General features: G+C 45.3%; 1 protein-coding gene across 1 annotated transcript in view; it reads right to left on the bottom strand.

Moving 5' to 3' along the window:
* Positions 1-5,540: 5,540 nt before the first annotated feature.
* Positions 5,541-20,035, bottom strand: part of MINDY4B (MINDY family member 4B) — a 31,906-nt gene continuing 17,411 nt past the window's right edge. Inside the window, exons 8-13 of the mRNA XM_083442858.1 lie at positions 17,974-18,044; positions 11,675-11,747; positions 9,432-9,605; positions 8,831-9,011; positions 6,003-7,308; positions 5,541-5,777 (exon numbers count right to left, since the gene is read on the bottom strand). Coding sequence (XP_083298984.1) covers positions 7,166-7,308; positions 8,831-9,011; positions 9,432-9,605; positions 11,675-11,747; positions 17,974-18,044 — 642 coding nt within the window. The 3' untranslated portion in view covers positions 5,541-5,777; positions 6,003-7,165. The remainder of the gene's footprint in view (positions 5,778-6,002; positions 7,309-8,830; positions 9,012-9,431; positions 9,606-11,674; positions 11,748-17,973; positions 18,045-20,035) is intronic.

Raw genomic sequence — 20,035 nt, 5'->3', positions numbered from 1 at the left:
GGTTTCATGCTGCCATCTCTGACATGTTGTGCCCAAGGCGCCTTCTAGTCAGTAGAATAACGATGTAAAACAACTTGTTTATTTATTTTTTTAAAAAATGTTTTTTAAAAAAAAAATAATAATTTTTTTCCATATGAGATGTGCAAGGCAGCTTTTCATAAACACTGCACAGCATTAAAAATAACTGAGGGCAGGTAAAATAAAATACTTTCCCACAGTGGCGTAGCGTGGGTTGTCAGCACCCGGGGCAAGGCAAGTAATTTGTGCCCCCCCCGCTGCACTGTCCCTCCCCCAGATAGTCCCTCGCTCTCTCTCCGCACCGCACCACACGCCTGGCACCCTCCCCTCCACAGTGGGCGGCAACCCATCAGCTCGGATCGGATTCGCACAGCCAGCACTGCAGTGAGAGAGAGAGTGAGCGAGTCAGGTAGGGGCAGAGAGCTGCGAGTGTGAGCGCCCCCCCCCCAGATGTTGCGCCCGGTGCGGCCGGCCCCCCCTGCACCCCCCACGCTACGCCACTGCTTTCCCACACAGAATATAAAGGGCAGAATTCGATCCCAACTTGGATGGCTTTAAAAGAAATGTGGACAGTTTTATGGAAGAGAGGTTGTTCTGCTGAAGAAGGCTAGAGAGTGAAACCATGAGTGGGGGTTTTTGTGTGGGAGGACAGTGAGCTCAGTTCTGGTGCTGAAAATAAGTTTTTCCTTAATTCTGTGCCCAAGCCACATATGTTCTGTGCCAGGATTTTTGCTCTGGTGGGTGGGCCCTAGCATTCAAAGCATAGGTGTGCCCACCCCAAATCTAAAGCAGCAGTCTTCACCTTTTCAGACCCAGAGATGCACTTTTAGCCCCTGCATGCATTTGGGGAACCACTTCTTAAAGTTTTGCCATTTCTATGTCTGCCAGGGTTGATAGAGTTTCTTGGGTAAATTCAGTAGCCTCTGCCTATAGCAGGATCATGAGAAAAGGCAGCCTTTTTATTAGCTTCAGAAATGTCCAAAGCAGACGTCATCTGACCAGATAATCTGTGAAACATTGTACTGCAATGAAATCAATAAGGCAGGCCTGGTATAGGATTGCAGCCTTGTATGGTTACGTAATGTGAACGCTTTCAGAACTTTAGCATTCATTATACTCACTAGCAAAGCTGTGTTATCCGGTTGTGCAGACAGCCTTTTGTCCATGCAAGTACATCATGCAGATTTAAATTAACCTAATGTGTACATTTGGTATGTATCAGCTACCTTGGCACATAGTGAAACTATTAATATTGCATATATTTATTCAGAGTTTTGCAGTGTAGAGAAGTATGTAGAAGAGGCTTTAGAGAGAAAGCAGGGATTCACTGCCTATTATTGCATTAAATCCCTGCTCTCCCTCTCCCCAGCACATTATTCTGTCCTCTCAGCTGGAGGGTGTAGTGTGATGCCAACTCATTTTCTGCTGCAGCTTCTCCTGCCCCTTTGAGCCAATGTAAATATAGATGATGTCATAAGTGGCAGGATTTAGGAATGTGTTGATACCATCACCTGCCCCCTCTGCAGATAGGAGAATTCTGGAAGCTTAGAGCGTGGGGAGGAATGCCCTTTCCTTTTCCTAAAAATTATTGAAGAATTGTACATTCTGAACAGAGATGACCAGTTGCACAGTGGAGGTGATCTGTCGGGAGCGCAGAGGTCTCACGGCGATTACAACGGCCTGTAATTCTCATGGAGCATTTGCATAACAAACAGAAAAGAAAACGGATTCTACATAACCAGGGTGGGGAACTTGCAGTTCGTGGGCCAAATCAGGCCTCTGCATTTGTCCTGTGAAGCCCTTTCCACAAAATGATAACATAGAATTGTAGAACTGGAAGGGACCACAAGGATTGAATAGTCCAACCCCCTGCAATGCAGGAATCTCTTGCCCAGTGTGGGGAGTGAACCCACAATCATGAGATTAAGTAGAGACACAGCTGAATTATTGGGCTGGAAAGCAGGACTGAGCTCCCCACATGTCAGTTAGTGGGTGGGGAGTTCACTCCGGCTTGGTTCAGGTGCCTGAGTGCGTTCCCTGCAGGACAACTGCTTCGACTGGACGTACGAGCTGGTTCCTCATGGGAGACCCGCTAGCACACCTGAACCCTGCAGAAAGCAGGATTCAACTCCCTGTGTATCAGCCTATGCCCAGGGAGTTTATTCCTGCTTGGTCACTATCATCCCACCCCTACAGGCTACATTGGACAGGTGGGTGGGACCACTCACCTGTCCATCATCTGACATCATAATGCCATCAGGCGGGTGGTCCTCTTTACCTGTCGAAATTGGCCTATGGCATGGAGGGAGACACAAATCTGTCCTGCTAAGCCAAAAAGGTTTCCTACCCTTGCTGTAGAAGATGAATCAGGGAAGGACTGTACCTCAGAGATAGCTCAGTGGGTAGAGCATGCAATTCTTAATCTCAGGGCCATGGGTTCGAGTCCCACGTTGGGTGAAATATTCCTGCATTGCAGGGGGTTGGACTAAATCATCCTCATCGTCCCTTCCAAGTCTATGTTAAAGGTAAAGGTAAAGGGACCCCTGACCATTAGTTCCAGTCGTGACCGACTCTGGGGTTGTGGCACTCATCTCGCTTTATTGGCTGAGGGAGCCGGTGTACAGCTTCCGGGTCATGTGGGCAGCATGACTAAGCTGCTTCTGGCGAACCAGAGCAACGCACGGAAACGCCGTTTACCTTCCCGCCGGAGCGGTACCTATTTATCTACTTGCACTTTGACATGCTTTCGAACTGCTAGGTTGGCAGGAGCTGGGACCGAGCAACGGGAGCTCACCCCTGTCATGGGGATTTGAACCGCCGACCTTCTGATCGGCAAGTCTTAGGCTCTGTGGTTTAACCCACAGCGCCACCCGCGTCCCTTCCAAGTCTATGTTACTGTGGTTGTTTTTATGATTCACTGGCAGATCACTTGCTTTGCATGCAGAAGGCCTGAGATACAATCCATGGCGTTTCCAGGCAGAGCTGGGATGGACTCCTGCCTGAAACTTTGGGCAGCTGCTATGTTAGTGAAGAGGAGACTGAGCTACATTGACCAAAGGTCTGGTTCAGTATAAGGTAGGAGGACCCTGTGTAGCTAATTGTATTATCGCATACACAGGATCCAGTGATGGAAAAGTGGCAACTTGCAAAATCTGCACCTGCTTCTGTTTATCTCTTCTTGCCACACCGTGGTCTTCAGGGAATACAGAGTGCCTTTCGAAATGCCACCTGGGAATTCACATGTGGGCAAAAACGCACAGCTGTCAAACTGGGACCTGAATGATCCGCAAAACATTTTCCAAGTTTGCACGAAAAAGAAAGGGAAGATGTTGCTGGAAAGTGTTCCGTTTGGCCACATAGTTAATGTGACACCCCCACCAAACACTTCACAATAAATAAGTTTGGAGGATGCTGCAGCTTTGTAATATTCTTGCTTTTGTCTATTAAAGTTTGCTCTGTTATCTTTAAAGGTAAAGATAATGCCCTGACCATTAGGTCCAGTCGTGGACGACTCTGGGGTTGCGGCGCTCATCTCGCTTTATTGGCCGAGGACGCTGGCGTATAGCTTCCGGGTCATGTGGCCAGCATGACTAAGCCGCTTCTGGCGAACCAGAGCAGCGCATGGAAACGCTGTTTACCTTCCCGTTTACCTATTTATGTACTTGCACTTTGATGTGCTTTCAAACTGCTAGGTTGGCAGGAGCAGGGACCGAGCAATGGGAGCTCACCCCGTCGCGGGGATTTGAACTACCGACCTTCTGATCATCAAGCCCTAGGCTCTGTGGTTTATCCCACAGCACCACCCGGGTCCCTCAGTTATCTTTACTACATCTAAATTACCATAACAATCCCATAGTCCGCAATCCTTATGATTTTTGGGAGGAGGGTGTATGTGTCATAGATGCTTCCTACACAGAACATCCCACATTCAGAGCCTGACATCTCCAGCTACAATTATTGGGTAGGCGCTGACAAGAAAGCCCATTATCTGAGACCCTGGAGAACCTCTGCTGGTCAGAATGGACAATATTGGTTTAGATGGATAAATTGTTGTTGACATCTGTCTCGAGGGAATGTGCCTCCCGGGGTATAAGTGGGTTACAACATGGTGCTGATAATAATGCCAAGGTTGCAGGTTCAAAACCCATAAGGGACAGCTGTATAATCCAGCATTGCAGGAGGTTGGACTCAATCCTCAGGGTCTCTTCCAACTCTACAGTTCTATGCTTCTAATATTCACCATCCAGACTGAACTTTCCTCCTGATTTGCTTGAACACAGCATATGGCATTTTCCCATCTCTGCCGTATTAAGCAGTTGGCTCCTTACCTTTCTCACCCTGATCTGGCCACAGTGATCCATGCGATAGTCACCTCCAGGCTTGATTATTGTAACTACGTGGGGCTGCCCTTGAAGCTGACCCAGAAACTCCAGAGGGTGCAGAATGCTGTGGTGAGGCTCCTTATGGGGTCCTTGCCATGGGATCACATTCATCCAGTGCTTTACCAACTGCACTGGCTCCCAGTGGAGTACAGGGTCAGGTTTAAGGTGCTGGTTTTGACCTTTAAAGCTCTATGCGGCCTAGGACCCATGTACCTACAGGACCGCCTCTCCTGATATGCCCTGCTGAGGACCTTAAGGTCCACAAATAACAACATTTTGGCGTTCCCAAGTCGCAAGGTGGTTTAGGTTGGTCTCAACTAGGGCCAGGGCCTTTTCAGTACTGGCCACGACTTGGTGGAACGCTCTGTTACAAGAGACTAGGGCCCTGTGGGACTTGACATCTTTCCGCAGGGCGGGCCTGCAAGACAGAGCTGTTCCGTCTGGCCTTTGGTTTGGACTCAGTCTGTCCATTATGTTTCCCTTTTCTTATGGTTTTGACTTTTAAAATGAGGCTGCATTTTAAATTGCATTTTACCTGTATTTTAAATTGTGTTTTTTTTCTTTTTCTTTTTTCTTATTATGTTTTTACTGAACTTTTATTGGTGTTAGCCACCCTGAGCCCAGCTCTGGCCGGGGAGGGCAGGGTATAAATATAAATTATTATTATTATTATTATTAAACCATGCCGTGCTCCCAGAAACAATGCCACACCAAAAACAGTTGGGAGTGGATATCTCGCTGTATGGATTAAGCCGAATCAACAACACCTGAGCGCCCTTGGTTTGTTTGCTGTTGTTGACTTGAATGATAAAAGTTTGCAGTTCTGAGCGCCACCTTGTGGGTGACTTGCCACTGTGTAACACCATACATTACGTAGCTTGCTTGAATCGTATTTGCCTTGCAAGCAACTCAATGGGGCGCACCTGCTCTCCGGTTGTGGCGGTATAGATTTCATAGACCGATGCAGGGAGGAGAGGAATACAACTGGGTGGCAGGATTCTATATTGCATCTTTCCCTCTGTTTCAAGCAGAGCCATATTCAACATTATTCTATCAATACAACTAAGTTGGAAAAAGAAGCAGCAGGAAGCCAAAAGCTTGGCAATGATATAATTATGTGCTATAAAGAATGACCAATTTTCAACAAATTAGGTTATCTACCGTTTCTTACACATCCGTAAGTCATCAAGTTTTACATACTTATTAATTAATCATGCTTTAGTTGCACACAACTTTGTCTAGAGTTAGGTTACATTTATTTCAGCTGCCGTGATCAAGCAAAGTACAAATGCCATCTCGGTCTTTTCAGTTAATTTTCTTAGGCACCCAGTAATGCCAAATTTTCCATTATTATTTCCTGATAGTAGATTACCAATACTTTATTTTTACATTCAGTTAGATAGCCGTGTTGGTCTGACACTGTCAAAATATATTAAAAAATAAAAAGAATTGTCCAGTAGCACCTTAGAGACCAACTAAGTTTGTTCTTGGTATAAGCTTTCGTGTACATGCACACACAAAAGCTTATACCAAGAACAAACTTAGTTGGTCTCTAAGGTGCTACTGGACATTTTTAATTTTTTAAAAAATATATATTTCAACATTTATTTTTACAGTGCCCTTGTTATATATTGAGGTCAGAAGGGGAAAAACATATCTAGCGATTTTCAAAGCCACTACTGATTTTCTGCCCTAGTTTACAAAACAATTTAAGTTCTTTTTACTTCTTTAAAAGGTTTGCTATTCAGTTTCCTCCATGTGTGCAAATTGTTTTAAATACTGCTTAGACACACCCTTAATTTGTATTATGTTTCTCTTGCAAGTTTCTCACAAACCTTTTTCTTTTTTTAAAAAACATTTGTATCCAAGCTTTTAGCTACTTAGATTTTATTTGATGTAGGAAAAAGGACACCTCTATCTTTTTTTGCCTAAATTATCCTATCCATTTTTCCTCCTGTGTCAAATCCACTGAATCACCTCCCTTTCCTCCAAAAGTTTAAAAAAAGTAATTTCCCCCCTTTCAAAGCACATGTTGAACTGCTAGACTCACATGATCTGTTAAACCTCATCACTCTCTCTATGTTGATTCACATATGTGTCATGTTTAAAGTGCCCTTTCACCCATGCTCAGCCACAGTAATTGCCACTTAATTAAATTGAATTCCAAATGTATATGCTTCTTAGGAACGGACTGCAGACATTCTGACTCAAAGAACTCTGGGCTGGGACTTCTGTACGCTACAGACTGTGCATCCTGGCAGCAGAAAAATTCAACAACAGAAACAGTAATAATTTTCAACAACAGGGAGAAATCATCATGAAGATATGAAACGGTGGGGTCATGACTTCATTCTGTCGCTTCCAACGTTCCTAATTGACTTTAGGTCCTCAGTCATTTCACACCAATTATATTTCCATGACAGGCAGCACCCTTCCATGAGGCCCGGCTGGTGGGAGAAGTAAAAGTTCACAGCAGTGTGTGTGTGTGTGTGTGTGTGTGTGTGTGTAAAACTGTCTTGCTATACTCCGATTTTATCTCAGTTCTGTGTTTAGCTTGCAGTGTTCTCTCTCTGTTGCACAGTTTGTCTTTTGCTTATCCCATAAGCACAGCTAATTTATTTACCGAATGCAGATTGGAAGTCCAAACTGGCAGGCCCATTGAGCTGTCCATTGGTAGCAGTTTCCTTTCTTTCTCCTCCAGGCCTGGGCAGCAGGATCCGTGCAAGAGAGCCTGGGGACCAGCTCTGTGCCCGCACCCGTAATCTTCAGAAGAAGGGGACCACGCCGTTCCAATTGATAGCAGCACCCTCCCACTTTGTTCGGATGGCCATCTCCACAGAAGGGAATCGCTTTTCTGCATCGCCGTCCTCCTCACGGTGATTTTCCTCCCAGTGATGAGAATGGGTGTCTGAAAGGAAAAAAGAAAAGAAGCTTGTGTGTGTGCTGTTTCGTGCAAAATGGAAGCTTCTGGCATTGGTGTTTCTCACGCCTCTCAGCCTCTCCTGTGCTTCAGCTGTCTGCCTTTAGGTCAGTTAGCAGAGGACATGCACTGCATTCAAAAGCCCCCAAATGCAAGTCCTGGAGTTTCCACACAGGACTGGAAAAGACTCCTGCCTGAAACCCTGAGACCCACTGCCAGTCAGTGTAGACATTAAAAAAGGTAAAGGACCCCTGACAGTTGAGTCCAGTCGCAAACGACTCTGGGATTGCAGTGTTCATCTCGCTTTACTGGCCGAGGGAGCCGACGTTTGTCCGCAGACAGTTTTTCCAGGTCATGTGGCCAGCATGACTAAGCCACTTCTGGTGAACCAGAGCAGTGTACGGAAACGCCGTTTACCTTCCAGCTGGAATGGTACCTATTTATTTACTTGCACTTTGACGTGCTTTTGAACTGCTAGGTGGGCAGGAGCTGGGACCGAGCAACGGGAGCTCACCCCGTGGCGGGGATTTGAACCGCCGACCTTCCGATCGGCAAGCCCTAGGCTCTGTGGTTTAGACCACAGCGCCACCTGCGTTCCAGTGTAGACATTACTGATATATGGCAGCGTCCTGTGGATCAGGCCCCATATGCTCCTGTATCTTTCTTTCTAGGACACAATGGTGTTAAAAACACAGCCTCAAAATAAGGGCAACTTGCCCAAAGTTGGCTTTTTGGGGGGAATGATGCAGGAGGAAAGGGTTATACTCCACTTTCCCTGTTCCACAGACCCAATCTGGATCAGGGCCTGCAGCTTAAAAAAACACACAAAAACCCTACATACCAGGTCCTCGCTTGACTCTCTAACCACTACACCATACTGGGACTCAAAACATATCTTTATGTGTTATAGCCCTCCCTTCCTCCCAAAGGAGCCCAGGGTGGCAAACCACAAGTGATAAAACATCTTAAAAACATAGAGGCTTTCTTGACATTCAATGGTCACTGAGTGCTTAGTAAAAAGAAGAAGAAGAAGAAGAACTGGGCTCTTAATGGATTATACAGCTTAAAAAACGATTGGGGGTATTTTCTCCCCTACTGAGAATGCTTTCAGAATTTCCCCCAGGGACGTACTTCTCCTCTTTCCTAATTGCTGGAGTCTCCTTTCAGATCTGCTCTCAGAGTTGCCCCTCTCTCTTATTGTGCTGTTTACTGTTGCTTGTATGGGTGTTTTCATAAGGTTTGCTTATCTAAAGCACATGTTAGTTTAGAATGTATTGTTAATGGAGCACAGGATGCAAATGTATGCCAGTTTAAAACTCAGAAGGTGCAGGCAAGGCCACAGAACTTTTTTTTTGTTAAATATAGATATATATTTGATCCATGGAAAACACACCAAAATGGATTTGAGTATCACTTGTGGGGGGGAAAGGCATTGATGGACATATAAAATTGAAGAGATGTCAGGAGTGTTCATTTGAAAAGTTCTCTTTCAGTAAAGGTAAGTGCCTACCTACTGTTAGATGCACCGTTGTCTTCTGCGAGGGCTGTCCATTATAAAAATACAAATCAAAGAGGTGTTCCATTTTCCAGTCGGACAAGAGCAGCCTGTTAGTGCTGAAAAGGACGCTGTATGTTCCACTGATGTTGCACAACCAAACAGGCAATTTAGGAGTTTTCAGCATGCTGCCAACCTAGGGAGGGGAGGGCATAGTTCATTCACAGTCTCATGGTGCGGCAAGGCATTAAAAAGAAAACACAGAGCCCCCAAACAAAACCAACATCTTCATCTGTTTCAAAAAACTTCCTCCCATTTAGGCATCAAATAAAAATAAGAGCATGGTCCAGCTGATAACAGAAAACGACTGGCTGCTAGGAATTTGCAACACACAAAAACCTTACATGCCAGGTCCTAGCTCGACTCTCTAACCACTACACCACACTGGGACCCAAACATATCCTTATGTGTTATATCCCTCCCTTCCTCCCAAAGGAGCCCAGGTAAAGCATGCTCCTTCAAACACATTGCTAATGTTACGTGTAGTTTGGTCCTGTAGCTCAAATGCTTACCTGCACCGAAAAGACCTATGCACCGATTTGCATGTTTACCTTACCTGTGGGAATCTGTAATGTTCCACTTCTTCCTTGCTCCAGTGTAAATAGCCCACCTCACTGCGGGACAAGACGCCATGCAGCTGCTTTTGCACACTGCCTTCCGCCTCAAGTTTCTGGAACCCATTAAACACGTGTGGACAAGCTCTGCCTGTTAAGATGATGTTCAGAACGGCCTAAAGGAGAAAACGACCCAGATCATGCTTTCAGGTGGGGAATCAGAAGCTGACCTCAAGAGCGGCTTGTTCCTCAGTGTTCAGCAATCATAGAATTGCAGAGTTGGAAGGGACCATGAGGGTCATCTGCTCCAACCTCCTGCCATGCAGGAAACTTTTTGCCTAACGTGGGATTCGAACCCGTGACCCTAAGGTTAATAATCTCATGCTCTACCAACTGAGCCATTCTGGGAAGGAGAGGCAAAGGGAGACACTCTTGGGATATAATAATAGAAACATAGAATGGTAGAGCTGGAAGGGACCCCCCCAATGGTCTTCTAGCAGAACTCCCTGCATTTCAGAAATCTCAGCTAAAGCATCCATGACAGGTGGCCATCCAACCTCTGCTTAAAAACCTCCAATGAAGGAGAGCCCACAAACTCCCAAAGGAGATGGTTCCACTGTGGAACAGCTCTTACTTTTGGAAAGTTCTTCCCGATGTTTAGTCGGAATGTTCTGCACTCCCTCCATTGAAGGTGTAAGCAGGTATACAATAAACCATATACCGTATTTTTTGCTCTATAAGACTCACTTTTCCCCTCCTTAAAATGTTAGGGGAAATGTTTGTGCGTCTTATGGAGTGAATGAAGGCTCGCAGCTATCCCAGAAGCCAGAAAAGCAAGAGGGATTTCTGCTTTCGCTGTGCAGCGATCCCTCTTGTTGTTCTGGCTTCTGAGATTCAGAATATATTTTTTCTTGTTTTCCTCCTCCAAAAATTAGGTGCGTCTTGTGGTCTGGTGCGTCTTAAAGAGCGAAAAATACGGTATCTTAAAGCAGGCACCCCCAGCCCTCCAGATGTTTTAGACTACAGTTCCCATCATCCCTGACCACTGGTCCTGTTAGCTAGGGATCATGGGAGTTGTAGGCCAAAACATCTGGAGGGACGCAGGTTGGGGATGCCTGTCTTAAGGACACTAGCTTCCATTGTGCTTTGATTTCCCCAACAGAAACAGAACCCTGGGTAAGTGCCTGGAACCCCCTGGAATATTGCTACTGATAGACAGAGGCAGAGCAAGGTGGGTGCGGTGGATGCAGTCTGCCCCGGGTGTCATCCTTGGGGGGGGGTGACATTGCAGCCGCCCCCTGGGGCGCTCGCCGTGGGCGGCACACCCCTGGGATTCTTGCCCCACCCCCTGGGACACTAGCCCCGCCCCCAGGTCACGCTGCTCTGGGTGCCAGAGCAGCTAGCTCCACCTCTGCTGCTAGGCAGAGACTGGGGGTGGCACGCAGCCTCCACAACATTACTTAAGGAAAATAAAGTCCAGTAGTGATGCCTCGTGCAGGGAGATGCAGCCCGTGGCATTCCCACAGTGACAGTGGCAAGGTTAGCAGAGCCAGAATAATAGTGGCAAGAAATTGGAAGAACGAAATCTTACCAACAATTACAGAGTGGCAAATTCTTATGATAGAATACCTGCAACTAGCAAAGTTGACTGGGAAAATTAGAGGAGTGTCAAACCAGAAGGTTTATAGGGAATGGAAAATATTCAAAGAATTTTTAAAAACGTATTGTACGAACAATAAGATACTTGCAGAAATGTGATACTGTTAACCAAGAATTACATGAAATATAATAGTGGATTATATATATATATACACAAAAAAATAATATGAATCTGTGCAAGGAATACAGATAATATAAGTAGTATAATGAGAATTATTGGAAGTTATACATTTTAATCTGTCATGTAAGTGTAGTATATCGTTTTTGTTTATGTTTGTTTCTTTATCTTTTCTTATTTCATCGTTTCTATTCATTTGTATCATTTTCTGTTTTATATGTTATGTAACTTGTGTATATTTGTCTATGTGAAAATTAATAAAGATTTTCTAAAAAAAAAAAAAAAAAAAAAAGCAGAGCCCTGGGTTAGCAGCAGTGGCAGCCTCACAGGACCGCTGCCACCCTGACCGCCCCACCACAGCCTCCCTCTGTGGGGCTCAACGAGCACGATGCCACTGCTGGGAGAACACGGCAGCTTACACCCACATACCCCCACGAGCCACAGCTGCCCCCTCCCCGATACACCTACTTGTCTGCAGATGAAGCTTCCAAGCCTGCATTGCAACAGATGAGTTGTGGTACAGTCAAGGTCTTTTTGCAGCCTACCCAACCAAAGCACAAAGACAAAATTAGCGTTCCCTATTGTTGCTCGGTGCCGTGAGTCACTCTTCACTGTCAACCTGCTTGCCAGAATTTTGCTAACAGAACGCCAGACTCCGATTTCAGGTGGATCCCCCTCTCCCGCCGCAGCCCCGTAAGACACCAGCCCAAACGTTTTGTACGTTCCCCTGAAAATCTGGAGAGGCTTTTTGAGGTGGGGGTGGGGGAGATACCCTACATGAGTTTTCCACCCGCTTGGACAACTTTGGATACAGCCTTACAGTCTCAGGGATGGAAGAGCAGGGATCATAGAATGATAGAATTGTAGAGTTGGAAGGGGCTACAAGGGGTCATCTAGTCCAACCCCCTGCAATGCAGGAATCTTTCACCCAACATGGAGCACGAACCCATGATCCAGCGATTAAGAGCCTCATGCTCTACCAACTGAACTATCCCAGGATGACTACAGGGATGCATTTGAATATGCTATACCCAGCTGTTGTGGGAGGGCAGGGAGGGCAGTGTGGTGTAGTGGTTAGAGCAGAGGCCACAAATCTTTTTCAGGGCCCATAGGCCAATTTGGACTTTCAATTAAATGGTGTGGGCAGCACCAGCCCGTCTGTTTGCTAGTCTCCACCCTGCCTGACAGAAGAAAACAAGAAAGAAGGCACGCAGGGACACTTTGCTTTTCCAAGAGTTGAGGTCAACATCATATCCAGTACTATTAAAGCAGATCCTCTTGAGTATGCATGATTTTGTACGCAGTCCCCCCAAAACCACTGCCAAATGAAAGCTTGCATGGGTATGCTGCACAGTAAGAATGACAGATCAAATGCTTGCGAGTTGCACAGAAATATCAATTGTAGAGTTGTAGAGTTGGAAGGGACCCAAAGAGTCATCGAATCCAACTCCCTGCAGTAGATTGAACATGCCTGGTCACAAAATGAACAAGCTTATATCTCTCAGTTCCATCAGTCTTCCCTCCATTGCGTCCCAATCCTATTAACTTCTAATATCTCCTCCAGAAATAAGGCTTTGTAAAAAATGTTCACTTTGTAGCTTTGAACCACCCCATGCTTTCTCCTTAAGTTTTGAGCCTTACACCAATTTCGTTCTAAAACTTTATGCTCTGGTTGTTGTTGTTGTTGTTGAACCGTTTAGTTGTGTCCAACTCTTTGTGACCCCATGGACCAGAGCACGCCAGGCACTCCTGTCTTCCACTGCCTCCTGCAGTTTGGTCAAACTCATGTTCGTAGCTTCGAGAACACTGTCCAACCAACTCGTCCTCTGTCGTCCCCTTCTCCTTGTGCCCTCAGTCTTTCCCAATATCAGGGTCTTTTCCGGGGAGTCTTCTCTTCTCATGAGGTGCCCAAAGTATTGGAGCCTCAGCTTCAGGATCTGTCTTTCTAGTGAGCACTCAGGGCTTATTTCCTTAAGAATGGATAGGTGTGATCTTCTTACAGTCCATGGGACTCTCAAGAGTCCCCTCCAGCACCATAATTCAAAAGCATCAATTCTTTGGCAATCAGCCTTCTTTATGGTCCAGCTCTCACTTCCATACATCACTACTGGGAAAACCATAGCTTTAACTATACAGACCTTTGTCGCCAAGGTGATGTCTCTGCTTTTTAAGATGCTGTCTAGGTTTGTCATTGCTTTTCTCCCAAGAAGCAGGCGTCTTTTAATTTTGTGACTGCTGTCACCATCTGCAGTGATCATGGAACCCAAGAAAGTAAAATCTCTCACTGCCTCCATTTCTTCCCCTTCTATTTGCCAGGAGGTGATGGGCCCAGTGGCCATGATCTTCGTTTTTTTGATGTTGAGCTTCAGCCCATATTTTGCGCTCTCCTCTTTCACCCTCAATAAAAGGTTCTTTAATTCCTCCTCACTTTCTGCCATCAAGGTTGTGTCATCAGCATATCTGAGGTTTTTGATATTTTTTCCAGCAATCTTAATTCCTGCTTGGGATTCATCCAGTCCAGCCTTGTAAGGGTCCAGCTGCCCTGCCGCTGGTGACAAAATATTTTTTAAAAAGTAACACTACAAAGATGGCAACTGCAATACAGCAGCGGTGAGAAAACCTCTTTAAAATTTTAAGTTGCTACCTACATAAGCTAAATAAGGTAATAATTAGTTGAACTGAAGATGGTAACTGCAGAATAATCCAGAGGGGGGAGCTTACACTCAGTCTATACTCAGACTTACAGTTGTCCAAAGTTTAGGCCTCCCTAGCCTTGGCTGTCAAAAGGAATTTATTCAGCATTCTTTGACGATAAAGCCGTCAGTAGTCAAAACACACCCCAGCCAACCAAGCAGCTTTAGCTTCAACTACTAATGCTGATAAGACATTGCAGGAGGTTCAGCCCACTCAAACACAACAATAATGTTGCAAGAGTAACGCTATGCTTTATTAAGCTGGCTGCTCTGTAATTTCCAGTCACCCTCTGTTCTTCTTCTTCTTCTTCTTCTTCTTCTTCTTCTTCTTCTTCTTCTTCTTCTTCTTCTGCGATCCCTCGTAGCCGAGTAAGATTGTCTCCCATCAACACGGTTTTAACAGTGAGTCTGTGACTGTGGAGGCAATTCTGGGTCTACACATCCTTCCACAGTGGAGACATAGGTTTTCGGGCGGGAGTTGATCATGGTGAGGGTTTGCCAAGCGTTCCTTCCTCTTAGCATGCTTCTCCCTTTTTGTCCTGACTTTGCGTGTCTTCAAAGTCCATGACAACTTTGGTAAAGGCTGTTCTCCAACTGGAGCGCTCGCAGGCCAGTAATTCCCAGTTGTTGGAGTTTATACTACATTTTTAAAGATTTGCCTTGAGAGAGTCTTTAAACCTCTTTTGTTGACCACCAGCATTATGCTTTCCATTTTTAAGTTCAGAAGAGTAATTGCTCTGGAAGACGATAATCAGGCATCCAAACAACGTGACCAGTCCAACGAAGTTAATGTTGAAGAATCATTGTTTCAACACTGGTGATCTTTGCTTCTTCCAGTACACTGGCATTAGCTTTGCCTGTCTTCCCAAATGATGTGTAATTTTTTTTGGAGACACTGTTGATGAAATATTTTGAGGAGTTGGAGATGGCATTTATAAGTGGTCCCCATTTCACAAGCAATCAATCTCACCCTCTGTTATACCAGTCTGGTGCACTAACTGGTGGGAAGGATCCTCATGGGGCCCAGCAAACGTTTTAGAGAAACTGAGGACTATTCACCCCCAGCAGCTAAACAGTCTGCACAAGTCCCCCCTTCATAACCGCTTTGTGGTACAAGCTGAAGTACATGAAGATCCAATTAGCATTATTGGGGAGCCCAACAGCAATTGTAATGAGGCAAATTCAGAACCCCAAAAGGGTGAGACGAGCCCAGAGAACCTGGCTGAGCTGATTTTAATGACAGCTAAAACAATTGATTTTATTTGTCAAACGCTGAATTTACTACATTCCAAAATGGACATTTTGATTGGTAAGGTCATGAGGACACTCAGCGGGGAGATCCGACTCAAGAAGTCACAGGATTTCAAAGGTATGTACCTATTCTCTCTAACTACCCATGAGCTAAAGAGATAAACCAAAAAATGAGTCCCAAACCTCGAGAGAACTCAAGCCAGAAGTCTGGCAGTGAAATGAAAGAGCAGCAACATTTAGTACTGCAAGCAAACAAAGTCAGCCTTATGACATGCACCTATAAAGACACATTCCTGCCTTGGTCTACATTTTGATCAGCTAAAAGACACACGAGGTCTTTATTAGGAGAGCAAGCCGGTTATATAGACCTGGTTAATGTGGAGTCCCTGATCTTCCCCAACAAACACAGAAAGTTTTACTATCTTTCAGGAGTCCCAGAATCCCGACAATGTTACAACGTGCCAAGCCCATCTTGACTGCTAAGGGAGTTTGTCCAACATGAGTTTTTAAAAATGTGACTATATCGCCATTATTAGCTAGCCCTAAAGCAACCGGCCATCACAACAACAACAACAGGACACCAATAATGAGAATTTGAAATAGCTCAAGCAAACCCTCCTCAGAGATTTGATCAGCTGGCCGGAATCAGAAGGTTTAACCAAAGACAACTGCGGCCAGGAGGAGAATCTGAAAGGCTCTTTTAAAGACCACCCAATGGAAGAGCAACAAGGGATCACAGAAAGGCTCGAACATTTGGAATTTAGTCTTTTAAAGATTTCTGCAGAGTTCAAAATTCCTACAACATACCCAACTGATTTTCAATCTAAGGAGTCTTCATGAGAACCCATTATCCACAATACCACCCCACATAAGGAACTATCCATCAAAATATGAAACAACCCATGCACACTCCAGTCCGCTCTGGCAAGCAACACCTCTGATTCAGTGGGGGGGCACGTTACAACGAAGCAGGTATGGTCACAACATCAGCCTGGCTTTCAATGAGGAAGCCTGAGGATTGGGAACTGGGTTCACCACATAGGGCAATAGAATCACTGCTTGCTTGAGACCCTTATTTTGCAGAATATGCTGCACTGATTCACCCACAAACTCCTATGCCAAGTCACGGCAGGAGCTGAAGGACTTAGAAGTGAATGTAACAGCACATCTGCCTGCAGAGGAGATGCAGCAACCGCGTATAGTATAGTGGAACCTCAGTTTTCGAAAGTCTTGGAAGTTGAATGTTTCAGTTTTCGAACGCCCAAAACCCAGAAATAACTGCTTCGGTTTTCAAATGCTTTTTGGAACCCAAACGTGCCACACGGCTTCCGTATTGAGTTTTCTGTAAGTAAATGCTTCAGGAAATACATGCTTCAGTTTCCGAACATTTCAGAAGTCGAACGGTCTTCTGGAATGGATTACGTTTGAAAACCAAGGTTCCACTTAATAGCGGGACACTTAATAGCGGCATGGATCAGCCAGTGGCGGAGCAAGCCGATTGGGCACCAGGAGTGGTGCACGCACCCTGCACCCAAGGGTAGGTCCAACTGCCCATGGGGGCAGAGCCAGTTGCCCGTGGGGTGGGGCGAGCCAGGGCAGGACGCCCCACAAGGCCTCCGAGGAGTCTGCCTGCCTCCTCCCACTCAGACACCCTACAGCTGAGGGGGATGTGGTGGGCGGACTGTTTGCCCCCGCCCCCTTCCTCCATCCCTGGGATCAGGGACTTGGGAACTGTAGATCCTTAGCACAGGAAATCTTAGAAACTAGTGTCCAAGAAGCTGCTTTGCTGACATCGCCTGCACAGCGAGGGCAGTTGCCTGCTGGTATCTGCCATAATGATAATAACTTAAAGAACAACTTAATGGGGAGATTATTAATAACCACATACAAAAAAATAATAGTAGAAGAAAATATAGCAATGAAAGAATTAATATCATCCCTGTATATATCAACTATAGAGGCATATTTCCCTCCCCAGAATAATATGAGAGAATGGTGGGAATCAAATTGGGATTTAGAAATTGAGGTAGAGGCATGGAATGGGCTGTTGATCAAAGCCCTGTATAAATTATTTCGGCAATGACAAGAGAAAGAGTCCTCAAGATTGCATATTGCTGGTATTTAACACCTAGAAGTCTAACATATAAAACCCAACAGCTCCCCTATGTGTTGGAGAGGGTGTCCCACTCTTGGAACAAACAGACATACGTGGTGGGAGTGTTCAAAAATAGAAAAATTCTGGGAAAATATCTTTGCAGAGATGTCTTTGATTACAAGGCAGACAGTTCCTATGTCCCCAGGACTGACTGCTTAATTTGTACAGTCAGGACTCGCCAAGAATTAGAAATAAAGATCTTATAACCTAGTTATTGACTGCGGCGAGAACGACCATAGTCAGAACATGAAAAACATTGCAACTGTTGATCATGGATAAGTGGTATGAAGCGGTCTGGCAGACAGCTTTGTTGGAAGAGCTAACATGGAAATTGCAGGTAGCAAGAGACCAATTTTATTGAACACACAGTTAGTGAGGCACATGGGGGAGTAGTTTTTGGGGTGGGTAACATAGTTTGGAATACTTGAAGTATACATTTGAACCTTTCAAATTGTTGCAGATATAATGTATCCCTTCCTTTTAATGAGGTTGGAGCATATGACTTGTTATTTTATGGTTTTTAAGGTTATGAGAATGTTTGAAATATATGCTGTGGCAAATAAACTATTCTTAAATTAAAAAAGATAAGAAGAAAGAAAGGATGACGCAGTGACTTATTGCTTAATTTAAATCTAGGTATTGATAAAGCAGGGGAACATTTTTGTTACCTTTCAAATGTCCTTGAGAAAAGCAAGCTGTACAGAAATAGAATCACTCCATGACTTCCTTCACAGTTCAGCTGGTTAGAAGAGAAGGATGAATGTTACTTAGGTCAGCATCAGATTCAGGGCAGTGCAGGTAGTTTCTTCACACAGGGTACCAAGCCGAGGGTGTGCATAACAACAACAACAACAACACCCTATTTATACAGGTAGCTACTGAGAAGATCCATAAAAAACAACTGTACCAAAATGAATTATTATGGAAATAAGAACTGGGGTGGGGTGGGGATTTTGTCTTTGCTCAAGCCCCATGTTACCAAAGTCCACCACTGCTCAGGTTCATGTTGACACACATCTTCAGAGCCTCCCCTTGATTTCTGGTGTTCAGGCTGTGAGTGCTGTTGCTTATTTAGCCAGAATAGCACCACCCACACACAAAAGAAAGACATCAGCTGGGAAGGGGCCATAGCTTAGTGGGCGAGCACCTGTGTTGCATGCAGAAGCTCCCGGGTTCAAACCCCAGGATCTCCAGGCAGGGCTGGGAAAAAGACTCCTGCTTGGAACCCTGGAGGGCTGCTGCCAATCAGTGTAGACAATACTGAACTAGATGGAGCAATGGTCTGACACAGGATAAGGCAGCTTTCTAGGTTTCTGTGTTTGAGGAACCCCCAAGGATTTTCAGTGCAGAAAATATGTACAGGCAAAGGGGGGGGGGGGACCCAAGTGCAGAACCCCAGTCCAGATAATATGTACAGGCAAAAGAAAAAAAGCCCCACCCCAATAAGGACTGAGCATGCTCAATGGCCACGGAATGCTGGCTGAAATTGCAGGAAAGAGAACAGAAAACAGGGGGAATAGAAGGGAGGGACTGTTGATATTTTTACCCCTCCCATTGACAGAATCTCCTAATCTGATGTTTTGAGAAAGGAGGGGGTGTAAACTGCTCTTCTACTCCTGACTGATTGCCTAACTCTGTGTGTGGAGAGAGTCTTATCTATGTAGTGACTAGATCATAGAATCATAGAATCATAGAATCATAGAGTTGGAAGAGACCACAAGGGTCATCGAGTCCAACCCCCTGCCAAGCAGGAAACACCATCAGAGCACTCCTGACATATGGTTGTCAAGCCTCTGCTTAAAGACCTCCAAAGAAGGAGACTCCACCACACTCCTTGGCAGCAAATTCCACTGTCGAACAGCTCTTACTGTCAGGAAGTTCTTCCTAATGTTTAGGTGGAATCTTCTTTCTTGTAGTTTGTATCCATTGCTCCGTGTCCGCTTCTCTGGAGCAGCAGAAAACAACCTTTCTCCCTCCTCTATGTGACATCCTTTTATATATTTGAACATGGCTATCATATCACCCCTTAACCTCCTCTTCTCCAGGCTAAACATGCCCAGCTCCCTTAGCCGATCCTCATAAGGCATTGTTTCCAGGCCTTTGACCATTTTGGTTGCCCTCCTCTGTACACGTTCTAGTTTGTCAGTGTCCTTCTTGAACTGTGGTGCCCAGAACTGGACACAGTACTCCAGGTGAGGTCTGACCAGAGCAGAATACAGTGGCACTATAACTTCCCTTGATCTAGATGCTATACTCCTATTGATGCAGCCCAGAATTGCATTGGCTTTTTTAGCTGCCGCGTCACACTGTTGGCTCATGTTAAGTTTGTGGTCAACCAAGACTCCTAGATCCTTTTCACATGTACTGCTCTCAAGCCAGGTGTCACCCATCTTGTATTTGTGCCTCTCATTTTTTTTGCCCAAGTGCAATACTTTACATTTCTCCCTGTTAAAATTCATCTTGTTTGTTTTGGCCCAGTTCTCTAATCTGTCAAGGTCGTTTTGAAGTGTGATCCTGTCTTCTGGGGTGTTAGCTACCCCTCCCAGTTTGGTGTCATCTGCAAATTTGATCAGGATGCCCTTGAGTCCATCATCCAAGTCGTTGATAAAGATGTTGAATAAGACCGGGCCCAAGACAGAACCCTGTGGCACCCCACTAGTCACTCTTCTCCAGGATGAAGAGGAACCATTGATGAGCACCCTTTGGGTCCGGTCAGTCAGCCAGTTACAA

The sequence above is a fragment of the Podarcis tiliguerta genome (assembly GCF_965153285.1).
Source record: "Podarcis tiliguerta genome assembly, chromosome: 5".
Classification (NCBI taxonomy): domain Eukaryota; kingdom Metazoa; phylum Chordata; class Lepidosauria; order Squamata; family Lacertidae; genus Podarcis; species Podarcis tiliguerta.
Note: the sequence above shows the minus strand (reverse complement) of the source record. Positions and strands in the feature narration are given on the sequence as shown.